General features: G+C 57.1%; 1 protein-coding gene across 1 annotated transcript; it reads left to right on the plus strand.

Annotated features, from left to right (window-relative positions):
• MMEL1 (membrane metalloendopeptidase like 1) lies at nt 1-27,682 on the plus strand. The gene is made up of 30 exons (XM_045546577.1): nt 1-318; nt 1,177-1,341; nt 1,614-1,833; nt 1,948-2,158; nt 6,969-7,111; nt 10,816-10,880; nt 11,196-11,312; nt 11,429-11,515; nt 11,674-11,964; nt 12,137-12,251; nt 13,172-13,333; nt 13,607-13,687; nt 15,825-15,920; nt 16,439-16,557; nt 17,124-17,189; nt 17,819-17,953; nt 18,045-18,134; nt 21,818-21,954; nt 22,237-22,330; nt 22,718-22,846; nt 23,303-23,401; nt 23,946-24,029; nt 24,414-24,517; nt 24,858-24,916; nt 25,350-25,469; nt 26,284-26,417; nt 26,529-26,594; nt 27,033-27,128; nt 27,316-27,392; nt 27,505-27,682. The coding sequence occupies exons 1-30, from the start codon at nt 1-3 to the stop codon at nt 27,602-27,604; spliced, it is 3,780 nt and encodes a 1,259-aa protein (XP_045402533.1). The 3' UTR covers nt 27,605-27,682.
• The last annotated feature ends 41 nt before the right edge of the window (nt 27,683-27,723 follow it).

A 27,723-nucleotide genomic window follows, 5' to 3' on the forward strand; every position in this document is an offset into this window, starting at 1 on the left:
ATGAGCCGCAGGTGTGAGAAAGGGCCAGGCTCGGACTGGAGGGCGGGGAGTGGAGCAAGGGGTAGAGGTGGCTCCAGGTTTGGCTTCAGCAACCGGGAGGATGGGACTGTCTGGGGAAAGAGCAGAGGGTGTGAGTGGCACATCAACACCAGCGGAGATGCCAGAGAGGGGCACATGTACCCACTGGAGGTGCCAGGAAGGCACCGGCTGTGTGACCACCCCCCATCAATCGGGGAGGCCCTGGCAGGAACTCAGAGCCAGGAGACGGAGGGTGGAGGCTGTGGGGACAGGAAGGGAGGAGGGAGGAGCGAGGTCCAGGTACCCGTCCCCACTGCACCGCAGCAAAAGGTCTGGGCAGGAGGAATTGTGAGACCGTCTGGCTGTGCCACCTTCGCAGGGACTGACCTGGTGATTCCTAAGCTTCCCTCCCCCTCAAGTTGAGCTGTTTGGCAAGTGATGCCCAAACAGGGTAAGAGACCATCTAAGACCCCCCCAGCGAGTCAGGGACAGAACTCAGGCAGAGTCCAGGGGAGTCTGTGGGGTGAGAACATCTCACCTTGCTGCTCGGTCTCAGCAGCCGCCACTTACCTGCCCAAAGGCAAGACTGGGTCTGCCTTCCTCTGCCTGCTCCCAAATCCTCTGCCCTGCCTGCTGCAGGGGCAGGCGTGGGGCTCAACATGTCGGGTGCGTGATTGCGTTTGACGACCAGAAGTGCTGGAAGCCCAGAGAACCGGAGAGCAGCCAGCCGTTTCCCCACGTGCCAGCAGCTTCCAGGGGCAGGGCCCTGAACACCAGCGAGGGACATGCACGCACACACACACTCGCACACACTCACATGCAGCCATACACATGCACACAGGAGCACACACACACACATGTGCACACTCACCATCATACACATGCACACCTCACGCACTCTCACATATGTGCACACGGACATCCATGCTCATACACATGCATGCACATACATTCACATGCTCACACTCATATGTGTACACAGATCTGGGAGCCCTCGGAGTCTCTATCCCCCAGCCTTCCTGCCCCGCTCCCTGTCCTGCCCACAGGAGCAGGGGACCACAGAGGTACACACCAACCAGGTGGCTTCGGGGCTGAGGCTTGGGGCAGACACGGTCACTGCTTGCATGGGTGCCATCATTTTTGTCTCCCCCTCTCCAGCTCCTGGGCTCCAGCAGGAAGCTGGGCGGGGTGCCCAGAGGCCTGAGTGGCCTCCCGGGAAGCGTCCCCGACCCAGCAGCCCAGGCCCACAGCTCCAGGACCCCCTGGGCACCAGCAGCCCAGGCAGGCTTCACTGCAGGAGCAGAGCCTGCCCTGCTGGGTCTGGTGCGCGACCCCAAGCTGGGAGCAGAACGTGCTCGGACTACCCCCTGCCTGCCAGAGAGGGGGCTCAGGGAGAGGCCAACCTCAAGAATAAATGGCCATCATGGCCCGCTGGCCAGGCCTTCTCCCAACACAGGGGACCAGGGGTAGTGTCGGGAGCCCTGAGACGCAGGTGCCCTGGGGTTGTGGGCTTGGAGAGGGAGACGGGACAGAGCGTCCCAGGAGCACCCAGCACGCGCTGCCAGCCAGCGTCTGGCCCTTCCCGCCTCGGGCAGGGCGCGGAGCTGCGCGGGTCCCCCCCGTGTGGCCTTCGGGCGGCTCAGCCGGGCTCTTCCGTGCAGAGCCTGCCGATGGGGAAGCTGCAGAGCGCGGCGGGGATGGACAGAGCCGGCCCCGCGGGCCGCGGGCGCCCAGGATTCCTGGAGGGCGCGCTGCTGCTGCTGCTGCTGACCGGGGCCCTGGGGGCCCTGGGCGTCCTCTACGCCGCCGGCAGAGGTGAGTGGGGCCCGCGCCCCGCACCTGCTCCGGGCTAGCCCCGCGCCACCAGCCTTGTCACGTGGGCGCGTGGGTGGGCGCTGGGTCCGGGGCCCCACCGCGCTCCCGCCACAGCGGCCGCGGGGGACACTGGCCGGCAGGGACCAGCGGCCCCTTCCAGAAAGCGCTGCCCGGGCCGGGCAGGTGCGCGGCTGCCCCGCGGCTCTGCCCCCGCCTGCTCCCGCCCGAGCTGCGCGACCCGGGCTCGGCTGCGGCTCCGGCGGCTGCGCTCGCTCCTGGCTGGGCTCACCCGCAGGATGTGCCAGGGTCCCCTCCCCCTGGGACCGTGAGCCCCAATCACGGAAACCTGCTACGGAAGGGGCTGGGCTAGGGTCCCCAGCCAGACGGAGGCGCGCCCAGGGCTGTCCCAGGAACACCGGCCCCCAGGCCTCTCCCTCACTCTGGCCCCCTAAGGCCCATGTGAAGAAGCGGGAACTGCTCCCCTCTCAGGCCAGGGGCACCGGGCAACCCCCAGCTGCCCTCCCCTGTGCTCTGAGCCCGGTGGGCGTGTGCACGTCGGGGCGGGCACCTGCTGCTGAAGCTCTTACCTCAGGCCTGGCTCTCAGCATTAGACATCGCAGTCTTTGCTCTAGAATGTTCCCTCCGGGCTGGAGCCATCTGCACTGCAGGGACCACCCCTCGACCACGGGGCAAGGCTGCCCCTGTGAAACAGACGTGGGTGCTGTGCACGTGGCGCGCATCCGGGCCAGGGCCCCCGCGGGTCTCCTGCCAGGGGCTGGGCAGGAGGGAGGGAAGTTCCGCCCTGGGAGCCCAGAGCCGGGGAAACTAAACTGCTCAGGGCTCTCTGGGCTCAAAACACCTGGTTCTGAGGCTGTCAGTAAACAGGGCTGACCCAACACACCCCAGCTGTGGGGTGTGAAGGCCCCTCTCCCCTTCTGGGTCATGCCAAGAGGCTGGAGCCCACCAAGCAGGAGAGACCCTCCCTGCCCAGCCCCCTCGGCTTCCTCGGGGTCCCCTGGACCCCAGAGGAGTCTCTACCTCTGCGCCCCCACCCTACACTGAGCTCTTGGGGCTCCTGGGACCCTCCAGGGCCACAGGGTCCCCTGCTTCCATCCAGGCGCCTGTGCGCCCACCAGGAACACCCCACAGCCCAGGACCAAGTTTGTAGAGGGTTTGGTGTGCAGACTTCTTGTCATCGCCCATTCCTAGGTATTTTCTCATTTCCACTGTGATTTTTCCCCATTGACTCAAGAGTTATTAAGAAATTTTTAAAATTTTGCAGATGCATCTGAGCTTTTAAATTATTGATTTCCAACTTAATTGCATTGTTGTCAGTAACCGTGGTTAATGTGATTATTGATGTGATTCTTTGATATTTACCGAGGCTTGCTTTAGGGCTAAGATGTGTCAGTTTTACAGATAATCCATGTGTGCTTGTGGAGTGCACCAGCCTCTAATTGCTGGGTGGTCAGCTCTATCAAATCTTCTATCGATTTGCTATTTTTCATATTCTTGATCTTTCAATTATTGAGATGTATGTGTTAAATCTAGCACTAGAGAATCATCCATTACTTCTTGTAGTTCTTTCCTGTAAATTTACCTAATTTACCTGCTTAAGGCTATATTATGTGAATACAAATTTAGATCTGAGTTATAAAATTAGTTCCATAAATTTAATAAAATGTTATAGTAGACACACATGTAAAATTAACATATCTTCTACTACATATAATTATGTAGTGACCCTTTCTATCTTAACAAGGCTTTCTGCCTTAAATTCCATTTTGTTTTAAATTTTGTTTTCTCTGGCATGAATACGAGCTACTCATTAGTATTTGCTTAGTCCATTTTTTCCACTCTTTTTCTTCGAAAATTTTATGTCTTTAGACGTATCTCTCACAATAGCTTATAGCTGGATTCGGGGTTTTGTCTGTCTGCTAACTGGAGGGATTTTCTGTTTGCATTTTCTGTGATTACTATCATAAAATGTATGTTTTTTTCTTTTGTGTTCTTTTGTGCTTTTCGTGCTTTTTTTTTCCTTTTCTCACCTCCATTGCACTGCTCTATTATTATTCACTCCATTTGCCTTCAACTAGCTTAGAAGTTTTTTATTTCTATCCTTTTGATGATTATCTTAGATTTTTTTTTGTTTTATTTTTTTAAAAGTTATAAATTTTGTTTTAGAAAATCAAATGTTTTTACAGAAATTACAGTGAGAAACAGTCCCACGTCCATCCAGGATTCTGCTTCTCCGAAGCAACCACATTCGTTGTCTAGTGCAGAGCTTGGCAAACTCTGGCCCAGGGGCCAAATCTAGCTCCCTGTCTGTGTTTGAATAAAGTTTTATTGGAACACAGCCATGCCCATTCATTGCCATATTGTCTCTGGTGCATTCCTGCTCCAACAGCAAAGTTGAGTAGGTGAGACAGAGACTGTATGTGGCCCACAAAGTCTAAAATACTCACTGTCTGACCCTTTCCAGAAATATTGCCAAACCCTGGACCAGGGTGTCTCCTTAGGTATCTAAACCTTGTCCTTGAACCCTCCTCTCATTATTCTACGGTTTAGATCTGGAGGTTGTGGTTAGCACTGGGGCTCCCAAGCTGACAGCCTGGCTGGGCATGTCGGCTCCCAATTCTTAATACGTCTGTGCCTGAGTCCTCTATCTGTAAAACAGAAATAATCTCAGTCATACATTAGAGACTTATTTGAGGGTTCAATGATTTACCGTATCATTAATATTTAGAAAAATGTCCATTGTGCTGCTTGTGATCAAATGTCAGCTTTTGTCATTGTTACTGCCGTCCTGTCCGGAAGGAGGATTTAGCTTATAAACCACCCAGGCCACCACGCTCCCGACACAGGTGTGTCACAGCCTTCGGTGGAATCCGCATTCACCATTTACAGCTGAGCTGTAAATGTACAGTTGTGGTTAACCATGGAGAGCCACGACATGTGACTTGAGTGCAAGGTAACAATAACTCACAACAGCATTTGCCATTGATCACCCCAGCTGAAAGCCAATGCAAGATGACATTTCTAAATCTTCAAAATTCTTTTTCTAATTTCTCTGATAGTGTCTCCAAAAACAATTTTTTAAAAGTGAGCCACTTTTGATCTTGCCTAAGTAGTTACAATTTACTGTCTCTTTTCTGCAAAAGGTTATAAGCTTGAGTCAAGGAGTCTTTCTGACCATTCCTAACCTAAAACACGGCACAGAGCTTGTCTATGGTTTGTTCTCTGTTGCTGTCTGATCTTGGGTAACTGTAATAAGAGTACACTAAGATTATATTTATCTCTAGAAACCAATAAGTCTATAAATCTTCAATACAGGATAATTCTTGCTCTTTATAACAATTATTAGGTAGTTATTAAGTGTGATAATATGGTTTGGGCTCACACAATCATATGGTATATAATTATCTTTCCAGAATTCTATGAATTCTACATCTGGGTGAGTGTTACTGGGCTCACCTGCATTTTTTTTTTAACCATTTCCAATACTCTTTCTTCTTGTGGATCCATCATATAGATTCAAATTCCCATCTGGCTGCATTTTTGCTCTTCCTAAACAACTTCTTTTAATATTCCTAGTAGTTCAGATGTGCTGGAAATGCATCCTCTCCACTTTTGTTTGTCTGAGAAGTCTTCATTTCATGTTCATTTTTGAAAGATAGTCTCTCTGGATATAACATTCTAAGTTGCCAAGGTGTTTTTGTTGTTGTTTGTTTGTTTGTTTGTTTTTGTTTTTTCTCAGTCACTCCATTGCCTTCTGGCTTGCATAATTTCTGAAGAAAAGTCTACTGTAATTCCTATCTTTGTTCTTCTCTACCTGTAATGTTTCTTTTTCTAGCTGTCTTCATGCATTTCTTTGTATCTTTGGTTTATAGCAGTTTGGCTATAGTGTATCTGGTACTGGATATTTGTGCTGTTTGGGGTTCTCTGCCATTGTTTGGCTTTGTTATTTCACTAATTGTGGAAAATACTCAGCCATTATCTTTTCAAATATATCTCCCTCCCCCTCCCCCCTCCCCCTCCCCCTCCTCCTCCTCCTCCTCCCCCCTCTCCTCTCTCTCTCATACTCCACATACGTGTATGTTGGATGGTTTGATATCATCCCTCAGTATTTGGTTGCCCTATTCAGTTTTTGTTCACTCTTTTACTATTAATATTTGAGATTCAGTTTGAAGAGTCTGACCTAATTAGTCTTCAGCTTCACAGATTCTTTCCTCCACTGTATCCGGTGCATTTGTCAGTCAGTAAAAGAAATTCTTCGCCTCTAACAATGTGTTTTTATTTCTTATATTTTCATATGACTCCTTTGTGTAGTTTCCATCTCGTTTCTGAAGAGTTGTTACCTACCTTTTCCATTAGATCCTGTGACGTATTACTCATAGGTACTTCAAAGTCCTCTGATGGTGCCAGTATCTAGGCTGTCTCTCAGCCTGGTTCTACTGATCACTTTATCTCCTGGCAAGGTATGGTTCTTTCTTACACACGTGTGTCTCATACATTTTTTTTTTTTTTTTGAGACAGAGTCTCGCTGTGTTGCCCGGGCTACAGTGAGTGCCGTGGTGTCAGCCTAGCTCACAGCAACCTCAAACTCCTGGGCTTAAGCGATCCTACTGCCTCAGCCTCCCCAGTAGCTGGGACTACAGGCATGTGCCACCATGCCTGGCTGATTTTTTCTATATATATTTTTTAGTTGGCCAGATAATTTGTTTCTATTTTTAGTAGAGACGGGGTCTCACTCTTGCTGAGGCTGGTCTCGAACTCCTGACCTCGAGCAATCCACCTGCCTCGGCCTCCCAGAGGGCTGGGATTACAGGCGTGAGCCACCGCGCCCGGCCGTGTGTCTCATAAATTTTTACTGAATGTTGGACATCGTGTGCAGAAGAGACTGAGATGAAAAATATTTGTGCCCAGACTTAGACACATCTCTTCTTCTGTCAGTCTGTTAGTGTAAGGGATTGGATTGCTCTAGTCAGGAGTTAGCTGATTTGGGGTTTTGTTGTTGCTTTTGTTAACCTCAGTGCAGCACAGACTTCAGACTCCCCCGGCAGAGGGCTACTGTTACCTGTGCCTAGAGAAGGTGGCCCAGGGGGCCTGAGGTTTCCCCATTTTTCCTGCTCCAGCCTCAGCCTGCAGCAGTCCCCAGGTGCCTGTGACACAGAGGGGTCTCTCTCCATGCCCTTGTCCCTCCACAAGTGCTGGATTGCTGCTGCAGCCCATACTGGGCTCGTGTTGGACATCGGGGGCTCTGTGGTGTCCTGGCCTGGTCCCAGGGTTGGGCAGGCCTGGTGTGCCTGGCGCTCAGAGGTGCAGTTCTCAGCGTCCCTGCCCCTGATTCATATCAACCAAATTTTGCTTGTGCCTGAGTTTCCCACCCCTCCTCGTGTGACAGCAGATGTCTGCTGGATGTCAGTCTAGGATCCTGGGCCCGCAGGGTCTCCTGTCCTTCTCCCATGGGCGGAGGATCCTTACTACTAACCCTGTTACAGAGCGGCAGATTTTGCCTGGTCCCTGGGGGTGGGACGGGTTGCCACGTTCCTCCGTGGTTTGAAGCTTGTACTCCTATTGGAAAAGGGCCCAGGCAAGGTGCAGAAGTCCCATGCCCGTGCCTCAACCCCAGCAGACCCCCTCCTGCTCGCTGTGCCACCAAGGGAGGCTCTCTCTGGCCTTCTGAGCCCTGCCCAATCTCTCTCACAGGCACCTGGTGAAGACCCATGGAAAGAACTTGGAGTGAATGAAAAATCCCCTATTTTGAGGGCTCCCAGCTATTTCAAACTGATGTGGCAGCCCATGCTTGACCTATGAGAAGTTGTTAAAATTTTTAGCTGATTTACTAGGAAACTTACGGATGGAAGTATGGTCTCGGGTGGCTGCAAACAGGTCAGTCCCCGCACTGTTAATCCCCAGGCCTGGGCTTGCACACCCGAGGCAGAGGGGCACATGCTCTGCAGAGGCAATTAGAAGCCACCCCCTAGGACATGCAGGAATGCCGTGCGCAACATAGCCTATAGCTTGTGCAATAATGTCAAGGTTGCTTTGCTCTAAAGAGAGGATTTATAGTGAGTGTGTGTGCTCACACTACACAGTAAATGAGTAGGAATGAGGAAGCTTTCCCGGGGTCAAGGGTTAACCAGAAGTCCACATGTGCACTGGCATCCAAGATAGATCACTTATGGGTCACATCATAAGGCTGATTAGGTTCGTAAGAAACTACCAAACTGCCTTTCAAAGTGGCTGTGCCATTTCAGATTCCCATCAGCAATGTGTGAGAGTCCCTATATATCTTGTCCTTGTCAGCAGTTGGCATTATCATTTTTAAAAATTTTAACCATTCCAACAGATGTGCAGTGGTATCTCATTGTTGTTTTAATTTGCAATTCCCTAATGACAAATGATTTTAGTATCTTTTCATGTGCTTATTTTCCAATTGTGCATTTTCTTTGTTGAGATATCTTTTCATACCTTCCCCCCACCTTTTTTTTTTTTTTTTGAGACAGAGTCTCACTCTGTCACCTGGGCTGGAGTGCAGTGGCATCATCATAGCTCACTGCAACCTCAAACTCCTGAGTTCAAGGGATCCTCCTGCCTCAGCCTCCCGAGTAACTGGGACTACAGGTACACCACCATGACTGGCTAATTTTTCTATTTTTAGTAGAGATGGGGTCTCACTCTTGCCTCAGGCTGGTTTCGAACTCCTGAGCTCAAGTGATCCTCCCACCTTGGCCTCCCAGAGTGCTGGGATTACAGCCATGAGCCACCACGCCTGGCCTTTTCCCCCATCTTTAAATGGGGTTGTTTTCTTATTGTTGAGTTTTAAGAGTTCTTTGTATAGTTTGGTTGCCAGTGTTTTATCAGGTATATGTTTTGCAAATATTTTTTCCCAGTCTGTGGATTGTGTTTTCATTCTCTTAGGTCCTTCACAGAGCAGAAGGTTTTAATTTTAGTGACATCTAACTTATCAATTTTTTTTGGATCATGCTGTTTGTGCTATATTTTAAAAGTCATCACCAAACCCAAGCCTATATAGATTTTTGCCTATGTTTTCTTCAAGAAGTTTCTAAGCTTGCATTTCGTGTGTATATCTGTGGTTCACTCTAAGTTAATTTTGTGTGAGGTATAAAGTCATTGTCTAGGTTTTTTTGTTTGGTTGGTTTTGTTATATGTGGATGTCCAACTGCTCTAGTACCATTTATTGAAAACACTATCATTTCTCCATAAAATTTCCTTTGGTCTTTTGTCAAAGATCAGCAGACCGTGTGACTCTATCTCTGGCTTTGGTTCTGCTGCGTTGATCTGTGCGTCTCTTCTTTTGCCGATACTGAGCTGCCTTGATTACTTGCAGCCCTGTAGTAAGTCTGGAAACCAAGTAGTCTGAGTCTTTAACTTCATTCTTCTTCAGTGTTGAACCTCTTGACCTTCTGCCTTTCCATACCAACTTTAGAATCAGTTTGTCAGTACCTAAAACATAGCTTGCTGAGATTTTAATTGGGATTGCATTAAACCTATAGACCAAGTTGGGAAAATTGGCATCTTAATAATATTAAGTCTTCCCATCCATTAACACAGAATATCTCTCCATTTATTTACATATGTGATTTTTTTCATCAATGTTTTATAGTTTCCCACATAGAGCTCCCATACATAGTTTTTTAGATATATACCTAAACATTTTTATTTTTAGGTACTATTATAAATGGTATTATTCTATAATTTCAAATTTGAAGTGTCCATTACTGGTACATAGCAGAGCAGTTGACCTTTGTAGACTGACTTTGTACCCCGCGACCTTGCTGTATGTGTATGGTCTCTGTTAGCTCCAGTTTTTGGGCTGATTCTTTGGGCTTTCTCCATAGGTGGTCGTGTCACTGGCAGATAGAGACAGCTACTTCTTCCTTTCCTGTCTGTTTACTGCTTACTTCCTTTTCTTGTTTTATTCGATGAGCAGGACTTCAGAACAGCGCTGGATAGGAGTGGGGAGGGAGGACAGCCCTGCCTGCTCCTGCTGTTAGAGGAGAACGTCCAGCTCTCACCGGCACCTGTGATGTCAATTCTAGTATTTTTGTAGATGTTTCCCTCTATTCAATTTTTAATTCTTTTTCCTTTGTGTTTCAGTTTGGATAATTCCTATTGACCTGTGTATGTAGCCATTGATTCTTTGGAGGTGTTCCGTGTGCTGTAAAATATAAAAAACAAATGTTTCACTTTTTTATTGCATGTCCATTCACTTATTTTCTTTTTTTTTTTTTTTTTTTTTGAGACAGAGTCTCACTTTGTTGCCCGGGCTAGAGTGAGTGCCGTGGCATCAGCCTAGCTCACAGCAACCTCAGACTCCTGGGCTTAAGCGATCCTACTGCCTCAGCCTCCCGAGTAGCTGGGACTACAGGCATGAGCCACCATGCCCGGCTAATTTTTTTGTATATATATTTTTAGTTGGCCAGATAATTTCTTTCTATTTTTAGTAGAGACGGGGTCTCACTCTTGCTCAGGCTGGTCTCGAACTCCTGACCTCGAGCAATCCACCCGCCTCGGCCTCCCAGAGCTAGGATTACAGGCGTGAGCCACCGTGCCCGGCCTATTCACTTATTTTCTATAGTTTCCATTGATCTAGTGAAATCTACTGTATATCTATGTATGTTTTTCTTCTTTTCTACAAGACCCTTCGCCTTTATCACAGCCATTATACAGAGCTTGTCTGCCAACGCAGACACCGGGTCATCTAGGAGTCCACTTCTTTCCACTGTTTCGGTTCTCTCTCTCTCTCTCTCTCTCTCTCTCTCTCTCTTCCTCCCGCCGATTCCGGGTGACACATGCCTGTTCCCCGATGTGGGAGGATTTCACTCAGCTTTCCTCCCGCCCCTGCTTCGGGCACCGCCAACACGCACTCAGTGAAGGCCCCGTGAGAACGAACTGGGGATGGGGGGCTGCAGACCCTGTGGCTGGGGCTCCCCAGACCCTGATCTCTTGCACCAGCCCACACACCGGTGCACAGGGCTGGCGAGTCGTCCCTCGAACCCCCGACTGGCCTGGCTCGGCAGGTCTGCTCCTCCGCGTGCCCTGGCTCCAGGGATGAGCGCAGCCACGGTTCTCTCCTGTCCCGGGAAGGGCTTGTCCCTTTCTGGAATTTGGTTCATTGTATTTCGTTATGTCCTCAGCTCTCTGGTGGGTTTCTAAAAACTCTCCTGTTGTGGCTTCTCCCGCGTGTTCTCCTTGTTAGGGTGGGAGCCCCAGTTTATTTCAACTTCCAGCATCCCCATGGGAAGCAGAAATCCCTCCTCCTCCTGGTCACCTCTGACTGGAGGTCGAATGTCCTCCAGAGCACCCCCCCTTGTGTGGGTCTGGCCTGTGCTCAGGGAGATACTGAGGCAGAACAGGATGGCGGGGGAGGGTCCCACCTCGGGAGCCCTCTGGGCCCTGGGGGTGCGGGGCAGCCAGCTCAGGCCCAGTGCAAACATGTGGAGGACGCTGAGGTGGGCTCTGGTCCCTGCGTCTTGGTTCCCGGTGGCCGGCCACGCCGGGGTGGGGGTGGGGGGCTGCAGCACCCAGCACTGCCCGAAAACGCTGCTCTGTCCCTGGCGGGTTGCAGGCCGAGCTGAGTGCTTGTTTCTCCCCAGGGAAGCCGCTGCCACCCCTTGCTAGCCGGCTGCGCTTCTCAAAGGAAGAGAAGACCATTGTAAAACGCAAAGCCAGAGGTAGCCTTTGCCTTCCCTACCAAAACACAGCCCCTGCAGGTGGGCTGGACACTGGCCCTCCCGCGGGGCGCGGGCTCAGCGCAGGGCGGTGGCCGTGGCCGGGCCAGGCTGCACGCACGCCCCCACTCGTGCGCCACAGGAGGGCGTGGGGCGGAAAGGACCGGCCGGTTCCGGCCCTAAGCACCTGCTGGATGCGAGGCGCTCGCGGGGCGCTGTGGAACCGCCCACCCCGGCTCCGGGCTGCCCACGAGGCCGCCACATTCAAGACAACTGGCCGACCTGCCAGGGCAAGAGGGGATGGGCTGGGGACGGGCTGCAGAGAAGGGCAGCGCGGCGGGCCGCCTGGAGGAGTGGGCCCGGCGGCGGGCGAGAGCTGCTGCAGAGCCAGGAGGGCAGGAGGGCCAGCTTCGGCCTTGGGGACAGGGCAGCTGTGGGGGGCGGCGGAGCCAGAGGGAGCAAAGGGGCTCCCAGGTCCCTACAGGGGTCAAGCTCACGATCACTTAGGGCTCCAGGCCTGGGCCACTGGGGAGGACCTGGGCGGCCAGGCTAGACCGCCCCTGGAGCAGGGGGCGGGGTTTGTTGCCTGGCCCCTCCCACCACAGCCAGGGCCCCGCCCACCCTGCCCGTGCAGGCGCTCACGCTGCTCTTTGCCCGCAGCCGCCCAGGAGGACGAGGAAGTGGGGGAGGTCTGCACCAGCCCCGGCTGCGTGATGGCAGGTAAGCCGCTCCCCACCGCCTTCCACGGACGCGCCCGGGGGCCGGGGCTGCCGGCGCAGGCCCTGCCCAAGGCCACGGGGAGCAACCCGCGCGCGGCGGTGCACGGGCAGCGCGGGTTCTTCTCCCGCGAGACCTTCTCGCCGCCCCCAGAACCTGCCTCGGCTGCGCGGCCCGGGACTAGGGCGACTGCTCCGGGGCTCCAGGGGCTCTAGTTCTGGGACTGCCGCGACCGCCCCGGGAACCCTTGTCCAGCCTCAAAAGTGGCACTGACCAAGACCAAATAGAACAGAGCTTGAGGGAGGGTCCCGGGCAGGGGTCCTGGGTGGAGCGTACAACCCAGCGACCCCAGCTGAGAACGTTCAGCTGAACCTCCAGGGCGCGTCCCTGGCACACTCTGGGTTCCTGCGGCACAGCCATCCCCTCTAACAGAAAACAACCCCCCCTCCCCGTTGGGTAAGGGCCACCCCTGCCCCCAGGGACCAAGCACACTGAGGAGCCAGGGGCTACAGGGGCGGGGGCGGGGGCAGAAAGGCGCTGGAGCTGGGCGCCGACTGGCAGGGGCAGGGCTGCCAGCTGAGCACCTCCTGTGAGCCAGGCGCCCTCGGCCGTGGCCTCTGTCCAGGTCCCTGCGATTACAGGTGGGAAAGTGAGGCTCCGAGAGGCCGCAGGCCCAGAGTCGTGCGGTTAACAAGTGGGAGCCCTCACACTTGCTGACCATCTGAGTGGGCGATTCCCCTTGCTCCCAGCCTCACTGCGGCTCAGAGAGGGTGGTTAACTCTCCCAGGGCACACAGCTGTGGCTGAATCTCTGACTGCCCATCCCCGAGGAACAAGACTGTCTCATAGGCTGAGAGACAGGCTTTCGGGCTGTCCACAGCTCTGTCTCCCCTCTTCCTCCTCCACCCCTGGGGGCACGAGCAGCCGCCAGGATCCTCCAGAACATGGACCCGTCCAAAGAACCCTGTGACGACTTCTACCAGTACGCGTGCGGAGGCTGGCTGCGGCGCCACGTCATCCCGGAGACCAACTCCCGGTACAGCGTCTTCGACATCCTTCGAGATGAGCTGGATGTCATCCTCAAAGGTGGGCGCGGCACAGCCTCGGGGGGCAGGGGGTGGGGCTGTGTGCCCACCTACCCGAGGGCAGCAGTGTGGCCCCAGCAGGGGCTGGCTGGGCCCCACCCTGCTGGGCGCCCCTGGGCTCTGTGGGCACCGAGGAGAGGGGACCCCTGGGGCAAAGGCAGCAGCTGGGGAAGGCCCACCTCTTGCCGAGTGCAGTGGGGGAGTGGGGACCTCTGACCCGGACCCCGCCCGGGGCCACCTCAGGCCTCTGTCCAGCCTTCTTCTGTGCCCACAGCGGTGCTGGAGAACACCACCAGCAAGGACCGGCCGGCCGTGGAGAAGGCCAAGCTGCTGTACCGCTCCTGCATGAACCAGAGTGAGTGGGGGCAGGAGGGGCTGCGGCGGGGCTGGCCAGGGGCTTTCTCTGCCAAGCCCAGGTCAGCCCCAGGACCCCCCCAGTGGCCTCCAGCACAGCAGGGCGGGAGTGGGTACCTTGAGGACTCAGGCCAGGGGGCTGTGCGCCGTGCCCCTCCCGCCCACTGGGTCCAGGCTTCCTGTGAGGCAGAGTTCCTGCCAGCGGCCCCACAACCTCACTGACACCCGGACCCAGCACGGGCCACTCTGCCCAGGCAGGAGGAAGGCAGTGGGGGCCTGTGTGTGTGTATAATGTGTATACAGGATGTGTGAGTATGTGTGTCTATGTGTATGCATGTAATGTATGTGTATGTATGTATTGTGGGTGCTTGTGTGTATATTCATATAGGTGTGTATATGTGTATTATGTATGCATATACGGATGTGTGTGATAGTATACATATAGATATATATGTGGTATACATATGTATATATATGTGTTTATATATGTGTGCATTGTGAGTGCATGTGTGTACGTGTATGTGTGCATGTATGTGTATTTGTGTATATATGGATATGTGTGTATATGTGTAGTGTGTATGTATATATGTAGATGTGTGTATATATGTGTCTATATGGTGCATGCATGTGTGTAAGTATGCATGCATGTGTTTATATATATATGCATATGCATGTGCGTATTGTGTGTATGTGCATAATATGTGTATAGATGTGTGTATATGGTGCATGTATGTGTGCAGATATGCATGTATGTGTTGTGTGCATATATGTACATGTGTATTGTATGTGTGTATATGTGTGCATGTGTCTGAGTGTATATGTACACACATGTGTATGTGTACATATATGTGTACATGTGTGTACATTTCTGTATGTATGGATGGATGTGTGTAGATGTATGTATATGGTGCATGCATGTGTGCAGATATGCATATGTGTTCTGTATATATGTATGCATGTACATGTGTGTTGTGTGTACATACATGTGTGCATGTGTATATGTGTGGAGGGGTGTGCATGTTGCAGGGCAGATTTCACGTGTTTTGTTTCTTATTGAAAGGATTTTCATGCTTGAGGCACCCCTGGCCCACAGCCCGGCAGATCCTCTCCTTGGGGGTCTAAAGCCCAGCCTGTGGCCGTGGCTGCCCTGGGAAGCCAGCTGCCCTCCACATAGCGCTGGGGTTCCGGGAGGGTAGGGTTTGTTCCTGGTATACCTAACTGGGTGACTCGCTGGGACTCCTGCTTGGGCACACCCAAGCTTGCCCACCCTTCGCCCTGTCGGAACTGAAGGTCTGTTCATCCGGTCTGGCCAGCACCCACAGGGGACGGCTATGTGCTCTGTGTCCCACTGTTACTCTTTGGCCTGAGAGACTGAATGAGCAAAAGTGCAAGGCCAGACCACCTGTAGAAACAACCCGACTCCCAGCCTGCAGCCGCCAGCCGGGACCCCTCCCGGCCACTGTAGGCAGCCCGGGAGGTCGGACAGCAACCCTGTAGCAGGGGGCCCCCAGCAGCCAGGGCAGCCTCCTCCCTAAGTTCAGTCCCTGCTTCCAACCAACCGGGAAGCTGAATACGCTCCTGACCCACCCAGAGGAGGCCCCGCTGTACGCGAGCCCCCATGCGGCTTCCCCAGGCCAAGCCATCGGGCCACACCAGGGGCTCCCCTCTTCCGCCAGGAAGCCCCCTCACTCCCCACCTGCCTTTGACCCGCCAACGCCAGTGACGACAGCCCCACCCTTGCTTTCACACTGGGGGTCTTTGCTTATTCCAGCAATTCTTTCTTTGTCCCCCTTCCCATACGTGTGCCTGGCGTCCCCCCTGGTTTCCCGTCAGTTCTGTCACGTGTCCCGGCCACATCTCACTGTGCCCTGATGAGGGACATGGCTGTGCCCCCCCCACCCTCACTGGAGCCGCCGCTTTGGGCCATGCCCCTGCTGTCCAGCTCCGGTTCTGTCACCTCCTTCCCACGTCCTCTCTGTCCTGGGGGCTCATGTGCTTTCGTGACCCCCACGGGCCCCTTTCATGCCATGTCTGGTCTCCTGTGCTCAGTCTCCAAGACGCCAAGGCTGTGACGGGTGCAGGTCTGTGTCGCAGCACGTGAGCGGGTGTCTGGGGATGACCCCCTCGTCCCTTGTCAGGTGTCATAGAGAAGAGAGACTCCCAGCCGCTGCTGGACATCTTGAAAGTGGCAGGAGGCTGGCCTGTGGCCATGGACAAGTGGAACAAAACCCTAGGTAAGGCCAGGGCCTGGGGCCAGCCTCGAAGACAGATGGAGGTGGACGCTGGGCCTGGGGCTCCTGGGGGCCAGGGCCTTCCAGGGGAGCCCCTGGATGGCTGGTTCTGGGGAGCCCCAAGAGGCCCAACCCCACCAGGGCCAACCTCAGGGGCCCAGGAGCCCAGGCCCAGTGCTGGGGAGTTAGTGGCAGCCATGACAGGCACCCCCGTGGCCGGCCCCACCCAGCCCTGCAGAAGGGTGTCCCTCCTGGGCCCCTGGGCTCCCAGCTTGCAGTCCATCCCGGCTCCCTGCGCCACAGCCTCCCCAGGGCTCTGTTGTCCCTGGGCTATTTGGGAGAGTGTGTCCCCCATGTCCCCTGGCCTTCAAGGCTGCAGTGGGCACGTCACCCTGGGCCGGACAGAGTCTCCTATGCCCCTGAGTTCTGGGCTTCGGAGGCCCATTTGCTGTCGGAGGAGAGGCTGGGCTGGGACCCCCAGGGCCCAGCCGGTCTCCCAGCGTGGGGCGCTGATTCCCCAGGCCTCGGGTGGGAGCTGGAGCGGCAGCTGGCGCTGATGAACACACAGTTCAACAGGCGCGTCCTCATCGACCTGTTCATCTGGACGGATGACCAGAACTCCAGCCGGCACATCATCTACGTACGCGCGCGCCCGGGGGGCCGGGGTAGGCCGGGGGCTCTAGCGGGCTCTCGCCACGCAGCGGGGGACGAGTTGGGCCAGGGGCCCGCGGGGTGGGAGCCCCAGGGCTGTGCCCAGGGCCGAGCTCCCTGGCTCCCGCCCACGTCTGTGGTCCAGGGCACAGGCTGCTGCTGACAGGGTTTCTGTTGGGCCTCGTGGCCGTTGGCCACTGCGCAGGGGCCTGTGTTCTGGTCGGCGAGGCCTTTGGCACGAGAGCAGGAAGCCTGACCTCAAAGGGCCACCACTGGCCACAGGCTGGAGGCCGCAGACAAACACCAGAAATGTGCCTGGCACTCTGGATGGGCTGAGGGCGCGGCGAGGCCCTGAGGTGGCCTGTACCCCTCCCCCGCCCCAGCCCCCCTTCCCAGCCTGGTGCCCCCACCCAACCCCGCACACGCCCCAACATCCCTTTCCAAGCGAGTGGGTGCTCCAGGGGGTGCAGTCCTGGGAGAGGGGGCTGCTGCTCACCTCAGCCAGGATGTGGGGACCCCCCTCCTTGCCCGAGGTCACAGCCTCTGTGTTTCCAGGTAGACCAGCCCACCTTGGGCATGCCGTCCCGGGAGTATTACTTCAACGTCAGCAGCAACGAGAAGGTGAGGGGGACTCTGCTGTCCATGCTGGGCCCTCCCCCCTCCCGCCCTGCCCCCAGCATCTCAGGGCCCCACCAGAGCCCTGCTCTCCCGTCTGTCCACGTGGCCCCTCCTCCCACAGCTGGCATTGGGGGGCTCCTGCGTGGTCGAGGGAGGTGGCACGAGGCACAGTGACCCATGGAGCAGAAGTGATACTGGCCGAGCAGCACTTTGAGGGAAGAAGGGTGGGCGTGGCCTGGGGCCATGGGGCTGGGAGAGCCAGGCTGAGGGACCGACTCAGAGGAGGACGACGAGGACAGCTGCAGCTCCCCAGGAGCCCCGTGTCTGGCCGCAGTCAGGGCAGGTGGCTGAGGGCCTGATGCCAAGCACTGGGGAGGAGGTGGCCCCTGAGGTTCCCACCGCACCGAGGCCCCACTGGGATCTGGCACAAGGAAGCAGACCCGGCCCCCGGCGCTCACAGCCTCTCTAGGCCGCCCTGGAGAGCCCCGGCGGGGCAGACTCGGGTGTCCGAGACACCCCCACTTCAGTGCCCCGCGTGCCTGAGCCTGCTGGGGGCTGCTCCGTGTCCCACGCCCACCCCACCCCCCAGAGAGCGCCGTGGGGGCCCAGGCGTCCTGCATCCTCTGGCCCAGGTGCGGGACGCCTACCTGCAGTTCATGGTGTCGGTGGCCACGATGCTGCGTGAGGACCTGAGACTCCCCAGGAACAGCCGCCTGGTGCGGAAGGACATGGAGCAGGTGCTGGAGCTGGAGACCAGCCTGGCCAACGTGAGGAGGGCCGGGTGTGGGCAGCAGGGGCCGGGGGCCCGGAGCTGCGCCCCGGCCGCCCACCCATGTGACCGCCTGGTCCCTGGTGCAGGCCACGGTACCCCAGGAGGAAAGGCACGACGTCACGGTGCTGTACCACAGGATGGCACTGAAAGAGCTCCAGCGCCAGTTTGGCCTGAAGGTGAGGCCACGGGCCACGGGGGCTCGGGACTCGCAGGGGACATGGGAAGCGGCCCTCTGAGAAGGCACCTGGCCTCCCTCCCTGCTGCAGAGTGGGGGGCCGTACATGTGGTCACCGGACCCAGGATGCTGAGAGAGTAGGGTGGGCACCACTGCTTGTCTCCCCAGGACAGCAGGGGCAGGGACGCAGCTCTGGGCACAGCCCGCCACGGCAGGGGACGCCCAAGCCAGAGGGCACAGGCCAGGGCAGAGCCCAAGTCAAAGGGCAGAGGGCGAGGGCAGAATGGGGCCAAAGCTCCACATCCTGACCAGAAATTGTCACTAAGTGTCTAGACCCATAGATAAGGCAGGGGACGCTTGCCCAGGGTGCCTAGTGCTTCGGAAGGCTCCGCGGTCCCTGGGCCGGTGCTGGTCCCAGGTGGCCTGCCAGGACACAGCCTCCCCCCAGCAGTCACAAGGAGCATGTGTTCCAGTGTGGAGGGGACAGGAAAGGGACAGTGACATTTAGGATGTGTCAGGAAGCAGGGGAGGGGGTGGGATGGGGGCAGCCGATGGCCACACCAGGAAGCTGGCCAGAAGTGAAGAGGACCCAGTGCGGCCAGCTGGGGCCAGCGTGGTGCAGACAGCGAGGCCACGGGGGGCCAAGGGGGATGAGGCGGGAGGCGGGGGTGGACTGACCAGTGTGAAGGCCTGGACCCTGCCCCGGAAGGGGTTGGAGCGTGGCAGGGCGTGACTTGGTCCCTGTTTAAGAGGGTCTGTCTGGGGAGGAAACGGCTGCAGCCGACAGGGCAGTGGCGGGGAGGGCTCCAGAGGCTGCGGGACCCAGGCGGGAGCGGACGTGGCGAGGGTGGTGGTTCTGGGTTTACTGTGAGGGTCTGGAAGGGACTGAATGTGGGAAGTAAGAGAACGCAGGCGGCCTGCAGTTGCCATGGAGACCGAATGGGAGTGGGTTCAGGAGAACATCCAGGCACCCAGGTTTGGGGGCATTTGCCTTACGATGCTGTTACAATGTCTGGAATTGCCCAAAGTGCGCACGGCCACACGGCCGTTCCTGAGATCAAGACAAAACCTCTGGGGATATCCCAGATGCCCCCTGCTCCCCCTTCCCGCCACCACCTCTGCCCTCCTCCCCAAAGCAGCCACGACCCTGGTGCTCACGCCACAGCCGTGCCACTGGGACCAGCGGGTGTGTGCTGGCTCGCGTGGCCGGTCCTGCTCTGCTGTGGCGTTTGGGGATCCTTCGCACGTGTTCAACTCCAGGAACGTGCAACAATTACGTCCCAATTCTGCTGTCTTTGGGTCTTTTCTGAACAATGTTGCAATGCTCGTTCTCCTACGTGCAGCTGGCACACGCCTGGTGCACTTTGGTCGGGTGCGTGCCCAGGAATGAAATCGCCAGGTCCTGGAACGGTGCACGCTCAGCCGTGAGAGATGCCATCTACCTGTTCCTCTTTCCCCGACGTCGATGCACAGATCCGAGCTCCCCAGTGTGGGTATGACACCCATTGCCAGCGCTTGGCAGCGTCTGGTCTTTGCGTCTCAGCTATTTTGGTGGACACGTTGTGGGATTTCACTGGGGTTCCGTCTGGCCGTCCCCGCGGGCCGAAGAGGTTGGTGCTATTTCATTTGGATGGGGTAGCAGTTGTCCTCTTCCGTGAAACGTCTGTCCAAGTCTTGTCCGTTTGCTCTGTGGGGCTGTCTGCCCTTTCTGGTGGACTTTCTAGTTCTTTGTGTCCTTTGGCTGTGATGTGACTTCGGTCAGTCTGCGTGCCAACATCCTCTCCGCGGGGCAGCTGGCTGGCTTACACTTGTAGGAGTTCTGTTGTTTCAAAGGAGGTTTATCAAATGGCCCAGTTGATGTATCCTTCAAAGACAAAGGAATCTTTTCTCTATGGTTAGTGTTCTTTCTACTCCCAAGGTGGTTTAGGTCTACAATCTACCTTGAGTTGATTTTTTTATATACCATGAGACGTACGGCTTGTTTCCTCCTTGTGGGTTTCCAGATAAGCCAGCCCTGTGCGTTGAGAAGACCTCCACTTCAGCCCTGGACTGTGCATGATCTTTGTTACAAATCGCGTGTCTTTGTGCGTGTGCCTGTGCGTTTCCGACTCTCTTCTGTCCCCTGGTCTCTTTACCACTCCAAGTGGCAACCACCTACTCGGTGCACCACGGAGCTTCACTGCGAAGTCTGACAGCTTCGTCCTTCGGAACTGTCTTGACGATTCTCGGTCCTTTGCATTTCATATGAAACTGGAAATCAGCTTGCCAATTACACACGCACACACGCACGCACCTGCTGGGGTTGTGACAGGGACGGCCTGGAGGCTCCATGTCAATCTGGGGAAGATTGACATCTTTGCAATGTTGAGTCTTCCAAACTGTGAACCTGACATGTGCGTCCATTTATTTACATTTTCTTTAATTTCTCTCAGTAAGATTTAATAGTTTCTATTTTAAAAATCTTGCGCATTTATATGCAATAGATATCCTCCTACATGTTTGGTTTTTTTATATTATAAATAGTATCCTTTTGTGATTTATCCTCTTATTGTTTGTTGCAGTGTATAGAAATACTGACTTTGTATTAACATGTAGCAATTTTACACAATTCACTGATTAGTTCTCAGAGTCTATCTGTAGATCCTTTCAGATTTACACACATAGAACCATGTCATCTGTGAAAAATATCAGTTTTATTTATTCTCTTTCACTCCTTATTGATTGTATTTCACTGTTTGTCTTACTGAGCCGGCCGGGGCTCTGCTCACAGTGCTGGAGTTGCAAGAGTGGACACCTGGTTCCTTCCCGAGGCGGGAGGGAAGCCTGCGGCATTTCGCCACCACAGCTTCTGTCTGCGGCAGAGTTTTTTGTTTTTGTTGCTGCTGCTGTGTCATAGGTTTCCTTTATCAGATTATAGAACTTGACTTCTATTTTTAGTTTGCTAGTAGATGGCAGATTTTATTAAATGCCTTTTCTGCAACTACTGAAATTATCATGATTTTCTTCCCTTGTAAATCGTAGTGAAACCTATTGACTTGATTTCCAAACGCTGCACAGAACTCACACTCCTGCGGTGGACCCGGTCCGGCTACGCGGCGTCACCGGTTTACGCCAGTGTGGCTGAGTTCTGTCTGCTGATGTTCTGCTCGGGATCTTTGTGTCTGTGACAAAAGGAGACCGGCTTGCCGTTTTCTTTTCTTACAATATCCTTATTTCGGTGTTGAGATTATTCTCGGCCTCTTAAATCAAACTGAAAAGGAGTTTCCCTTTTCCTCTTCCCCGGAACGTTTTAGTAAGACTGGCAGTTTGTTTTCCTTAAATACAAGATCGAATCTGCTGATTAAGCCAGATGAGCCTGGAAATTTCTTTGTGGGAAGATTTCAGATTACAGATTCAGTTTATTTGACTCACAAGACTATTTGCATTTTCTATTTCTTCTTCTGTCACTTTCACTAAGTTGTGTTTTTCTCGGGATTTCCCATCATACTTGCATTCTCAAATGCATCGGCGTGTTCCCTGCCCGCAGGCCCTGTGGCAGCGTCACCCGCCTTTCCCTGCTCTGACTGTCCGAGCCGTCTCTCTTCTCCACGAATACTCTTCAGCAGGGGCTGGGTCTCTTAGACGTCCAGGAGCTGTGTCTACCTCTCTGTCTCGCCCTCTTTCTGCCCACCCCTCTCGCCCCAGGGGTTTAACTGGACACTCTTCATACAAACTGTGCTGTCCTCTGTGAAAATCAAGCTGCTGCCCAATGAGGAGGTGGTGGTCTATGGCATCCCCTACCTGCAGAACCTCGAACACATCATCGACACCTACTCCTCCAGGTGCGGCCCAGGGAAGGTCCCGAGAGGCCTCCACACCTGTGCCCTACTCTCTCCCTGTCCCCATTAAGCACTTCCCCGAGGAGGGAGGGACACGAGGGGGTTGCATGTTCGTGGTCAGGGAGCCTCAGTTCAGAGATGTGCAGCCCCGTGGGTTTTCTCCAGCAGCCGGAACTCGAGAGTAGAACGTGCTGGCCAAGGGCCCCATGCGGTGTCCCCTCCATATCCCTTGGCAAATACCGCCTGCCTGTTCTAGCCACGCCCTCCCCCGCCTTCTGCCCCCAGGACCATGCAGAACTACCTGGCCTGGCGCCTGGTGCTGGATCGCATCGGCAGCCTGAGCCAGAGGTTCAAGGACGCTAGAGTGAACTACCGCAAGGTGAGCGAGCCCTGCCCCGCCCAGAGCGGGCCTGTGATTCGTTCATTCAGTTGACGAGGTCAGCCCTGTGCCTTGGAGCGGGGCTGCACTCCTAGAGGACAGAGTCCAGCCAGAAAACCAGGTCAAGGTGACAATGACGGGGCTGAGGAGGGACCCCAACTCCCCCAGCATAAAGCCCACCTCCCAGTCCGGGTGGGAGCCTCCCCCTCGAATCTGCACGCCAGCCCCCACAGCAGGGCCAACACCCAGAGGCTAGTCTCCGAGACCATCCCACGTCCCCCCCCCGGGCACCCTGAGGCAGAGGGCGGGTGGGTTTGCTCAGAGCAGGACCTGGGGAAGCAGACGTTGGCCCAAGTGGCGGGATGCACGCTGGAATGACCTCGCCAGGCACTGTACGGCACGACCATGGAGGAGGTGCGCTGGCGAGAGTGTGTCGGCTACGTCAACAGCAACATGGAGAGCGCCGTGGGTTCCCTCTATGTCGCGGAGGCGTTCCCTGGAGACAGCAAGGACATGGTGGGCGGCCCTGCTTCCCGATGTGGCCAGCCCCTGTCCAGGCCACCCTGGGGACAGCTCGCCTGGCTCAGGCTTCCCAGGGACACCAGCCCAGGGCGGTGGGGAGCAGCCGCAGCACCCCTGCCCTGTGGCTCCCACCCTGCCCAGGCAGCAGGTGTCTACGCAGGGGCACCCGGGGGTGCAACAGATGGGGGGCCAGGGGAGCCGGCCAGAGGTCCACCTGGGCAAGGGGCGGGCTGCACACACAGAGTCCAGGGACAGGACCTAGGACCCAGCAGGGAGGACCCTGAACGGAGCGGCCATCCCCCCACCGACCCGTACCTTGTCCAGAGAGGCCGCAGCGGGGGGTGGCCTGGGCTGTCCTGACTATGCTTCGGACCAGACCTCCCGGAAAGACCCCAGGCTGGCCGTCCGCCCTGGGGTGAGTCTGGGACACCAGGGCTGTGCCTCCCCCAGGTCAGAGAACTCATTGACAAGGTGCGGGCCGTGTTCGTGGAGACGCTGGACGAGCTGCGCTGGATGGACGAGGAGTCCAAGCAGAAGGCCCAGGAGAAGGTGCGCCAGCCTGGCGGGGCCTGGGCAGCCGCGGAGGCAGCTGCAGCGGGCGTGGGGGCCAGACGGAAGCGGGCAGCCCCGGGGCAGACGTCAGCACACCCACCTGACAGATGAGGAACGGGGTGGGAGCGCCGGGCAGAGGCAGGACAGAAGCCAAGCCCAGGAAATCCCCAACAGCCCCCAGGGACCGGCAGGGGTGGCTTGAGGAGCAAGGGCTGGGACCCCTCAGAAGCCCCTCTGGGTCAGGGTGACAAACAGCAGCCCAGCGCAGCCTCTCGGCCCCTTGCCAGCCCCTCAGGCCCCTGGCTGGCTCTCGGGCTCTAAAGCCGGGTCTTTCCCTGGGTTCCTGGAAAGTTGGTGGTGGAGGCCGAGCCTGCCACATTCTGTCCCCACTAAACCTCTCCACAGGCTGCGAGGCGGAGCTGGGGGCCGAGTCCCCGAGTCCCCGAGTCCCTTACCCACAGGGCAAGGAGAGCAGAGCCAGGGTGCCCCGGGTCCAGCCCTCCAGGGCGGGGCAGGCACCCACAGGCCCTCCCCTCCTCAGGCCATGAGTATCCGGGAGCAGATCGGCTACCCCGACTACATCCTGCAGAAGAAGAACAAGCGCCTGGACGAGGAGTATTCCAACGTGCGCCTCGCCCGGCCGCCATTCATCCCATCTCGGCCCCTGTTCATCCCATACCCCACCCCGAACAGGCCCTGTGGACAGGGGGCCTTGATCACTGGGAGGGTGCTCTGTGCCCAGCCCCAGCACCATGCCATCCTCATCATGCCCTGGGGTAGCTCCAGCACTACCCTCCATTTACAGATGGGGAAACTGAGGCCTGGAGGGACTAGGGACTTTCTCAGAGCCAGGGCTGCCCACCGCCCCCCAGTCCACCCACACCTGGAGCCTGCTAGCCGCGTGCCGGCTGCCTGGCAAGCCTTGCACTCTTCCCCAGCCACCCCTGACCTCTCCCTTCCCACTGTGGACCCAGCCCCAGTGCTGGCAGTGACTGCCCCTGTCCTGTAGCTGAACTTCTCAGAGGACCTGTACTTTGAGAACAGCCTGCAGAACCTCAGGGCAGGTGCCCAGCGGAGCATAAAGAAGCTTCGAGAAAAGGTGGACCAGAATCTGTGAGTGGTGTGGCCGGCGTGGCACTCAGGGCCCCAGGGAGTAGCCGGCGTGGCACACAGGTGCTACCCCTGCTTGGCCAAGGCTGGCCCAGTGCCAGCTGTGGGGGGGTGCTGGGCCAGTCTCAGAGTCCCCCCAGCACCCTCTGCTTCCAGGGCCCCGAGCTGTCCCTCCTCAGGGACCCCAGAGGGGAACGCAACCCTCGGCCTGGGCCCCTGGTCTGGCATGGCCACTGTGACAGGGGCCTCCTCAGGGTGGGCTCTGGTCAGCTGGGGCAGGCAGGGCCCACAGGGCTGGTCCCAGACGTGGGCTCCAGGTGACAGACAGCCTTGTTTCTCACAGCTGGATCATCGGGGCCGCCGTGGTCAACGCGTTCTACTCCCCGAACCGAAACCAGATCGGTACGTTCGCCCCTCCCCGCCTGCCCCAGGCCCTTCAGTGCCAGAGGCCAAGGGGCAACTTGCAGCCTCTTGCACCCCCTTCATCCTGGGGGTGTCCAGCCTGTTCTTGCCCACCTCACCCCTTGCCCACCTGCAGGGAAGAGTATGTGCCTGAGTGTCCATGGCGGGGAGTGGGTTTGGGGGGCAACAAAGACCCTTTTCCTGAAGGTGCACAGAATGCTAGAAAGAAGCTGGATGTGGGTCCTGAACCTGCCACGCACTGCCCTGCCCTCCTGGCCTCAGAGCCTCAGTCTTCTCTTCTGTAAACTGGGGGCCCTGACCTCTGCCTCCCAGGCTGTGGGATTGACAGGACCCCTGGAGGTGCCCACGCCTAGCCTGGCACATGGGAGATGTGCCCATTCACAGCTTATTCTCTGTCCCCCACCGGGGACAGTTTTCCCCGCTGGGATCCTCCAGCCCCCCTTCTTCAGCAAGGAGCAGCCGCAGGCCTTGAACTTTGGGGGCATTGGGATGGTGATCGGGCACGAGATCACACACGGCTTCGATGACAATGGTGAGGGCCACACCCACTCCTGTCTCCACTGAGCAGCAGCGGGCAGGGGCCTGGGGGCTGTCCACTCAACCCCTTTGTGGTTTAAGTGGGGACATGGAGCCCAGGGTCCGGGATGACATGCCAGGTCCTCCGGGAAGCTGCGGGGGCAGGGCAGGTTTTGAATGCCAGGCTAAGGTGCTGTCCAGGACACCTGCTCCAGGTACGGAGGTAGGGACACAAGGGCTCCATCCCATGATCTGACTCCACCTGGTGACTGGTCACTTCCCCTCCCTCGGCCTGTGAAACGAGGACAGCGGCACTGCCCAGCACACCTGTGAAGCTCGGGGTCCTGGCCTGGCCCACCAGCCCAGGATCCTTTCCAGGAAGCCAGTACCCTCCAGGCAGGGACATGCGGACCCCGACATGCCAACCTCCACCACGCACAGGGGCCCCAGCTGGTTCCCCCTGTGGCTCAGCCATCAGGGCCTTCCCTGGGCAGCCACATGTCCTCAGGGGCTATGTGCATCTCCCACTAGGGGTTAGAGAATTTGGGCATCAGGAGTCCCTAAATCATGGTGCCTCTGAGACCCCAGGCCCTAACTTCAGAGGGTGGCATGAAAGACCACTGAAGCCCACCTTCTCTGGGGGGCTGAGTACCCAGAGCACATGAATGCTCTTCCAGGCCCATCCCTGCCAAGACGGTAAGCTCTTGATTCTGGGGCTGGCTGGAGAAGGGGCAGGAGAGGCTGCGTGCTGGGCCGCCGTCTGCTATCTGCCGGAGGGGCTAGGGCACAGGGGCGGGTAGGCAGCCTGCCTCACCCCTGCCCCTTCCCAGGCCGGAACTTTGACAAGGATGGCAACATGATGGATTGGTGGAGTAACTTCTCAACCCAGCACTTCCGCAAGCAGTCGGAGTGCATGATCTATCAGTACGGCAACTACTCCTGGGACCTGGCAGACGAGCAAAATGTGAGCGTGCCATGGGTACCCAGCTACCCTGGGGACCCGAACCCCAGCCCTGGGGGAGCAGGGCAGCCAGGCCTGGGCTGCCGGGCCCCCCATGCTGTCTCCTGTGTGCAGGTAAACGGATTCATCACCCTCGGGGAAAACATTGCTGACAACGGAGGGGTGCGGCAGGCCTACAAGGTGAGTCCAAGCAGGGCCCCCAGGGAGGTGGGGGAGCAACCTGGCCCAGGAGGAGATGAGGCCCAAGACGAGGCTGCGTCCTGGGGACCCCCTCCCTCCGTACTGGGCAGGCAGCAGTGCTCGGGGGGAGCACCTCCTGCCGTGGGCAGGCACAGGGCGTCTCTGCCCCCACTACCCACCTTCAGGAAAAGTGGAGCCATCGCACACCCACTGCGCCCACTGCCTCAGGGACAGGGGAGCACTAGGGGTCAGAAGCTCATTCTGGGGGTGCCATGCTGGCCAGGGATCCCCACAGAGCCCAGCCAGTGTAGGTGTTCAGTGGCCCCCTGAGTAATTAAGGTGGTGAGCACTCGTGGGGGCCGGGTGCAAAGGGGCCCCAAGCTGCAGGAGCAGGCCCCCACTCTGCGGCCAGTTCTGAGGGCTCCCGTGCGCTCCCAGGCGTACCTAAAGTGGATGGCCGAAGGCGGCAAGGACCAGCAGCTGCCCGGACTGGATCTGACCTACGACCAGCTCTTCTTCATCAACTATGCGCAGGTAGGGCCACGGTCCGGGCCCCACCCACTGCCACCTCCACACTTGCAGGCCTTGGGGCCCACTGCCAGGGCCTGCAGGAAGAGGCTGGGGGCAGAGGGAGCTGGGAACGCACCGGAGCCAGGAGGGGAGGAACCCAGAGCCGGGTGTCCCCGCCCGCCCCGCAGCCACGCCCCTCGCGTTCCGGCAGGTGTGGTGCGGGTCCTACCGGCCCGAGTTCGCCGCCCAGTCCATCAAGACTGACGTACACAGCCCCCTAAAGTACAGGCAAGTCTGCCCGCGGGCCCCCGCGTCTCACCGCTCCCCCCGTGCCCTGGGCGCCCCGCACCTCGGGCGCCCCGCACCTCACGCCCCACTGGCCCCTCGCGCCCACCCGCAGAGTGCTAGGGTCGTTGCAGAACCTGGCCGCCTTCGCCAACGCCTTCCACTGCGCCCGGGACACCCCCATGCACCCCAAGGAGCAATGCCGCGTCTGGTAGCCAAGGCCGAGCCGCACTGCGCGGCCCACGGCCACCCGCCGCCCGGAAGCGCCCGCGAGGACACGTTGCCGCGGGGACCGCGTGCGACCCGCTCCCGGCCTGGAGCGCAGCCGCGGCGG

This window comes from Lemur catta, chromosome 3 (genome assembly GCF_020740605.2).
Source record: "Lemur catta isolate mLemCat1 chromosome 3, mLemCat1.pri, whole genome shotgun sequence".
In the NCBI taxonomy this organism is placed as follows: Eukaryota; Metazoa; Chordata; class Mammalia; order Primates; family Lemuridae; genus Lemur; species Lemur catta.

Coding starts and splice junctions, on each gene's coding strand:
- MMEL1 (XM_045546577.1), top strand. CDS start 1: ATGAGCCGCAGGTGTGAGAAAGGGCCAGGCTCGGACTGGAGGGCGGGG. Junction 12,252..13,171: donor CCCCGGCTGCGTGATGGCAG/GTAAGCCGCTCC, acceptor GGGCACGAGCAG/CCGCCAGGATCCTCCAGAAC. Junction 17,190..17,818: donor ACGTCAGCAGCAACGAGAAG/GTGAGGGGGACT, acceptor CCTCTGGCCCAG/GTGCGGGACGCCTACCTGCA.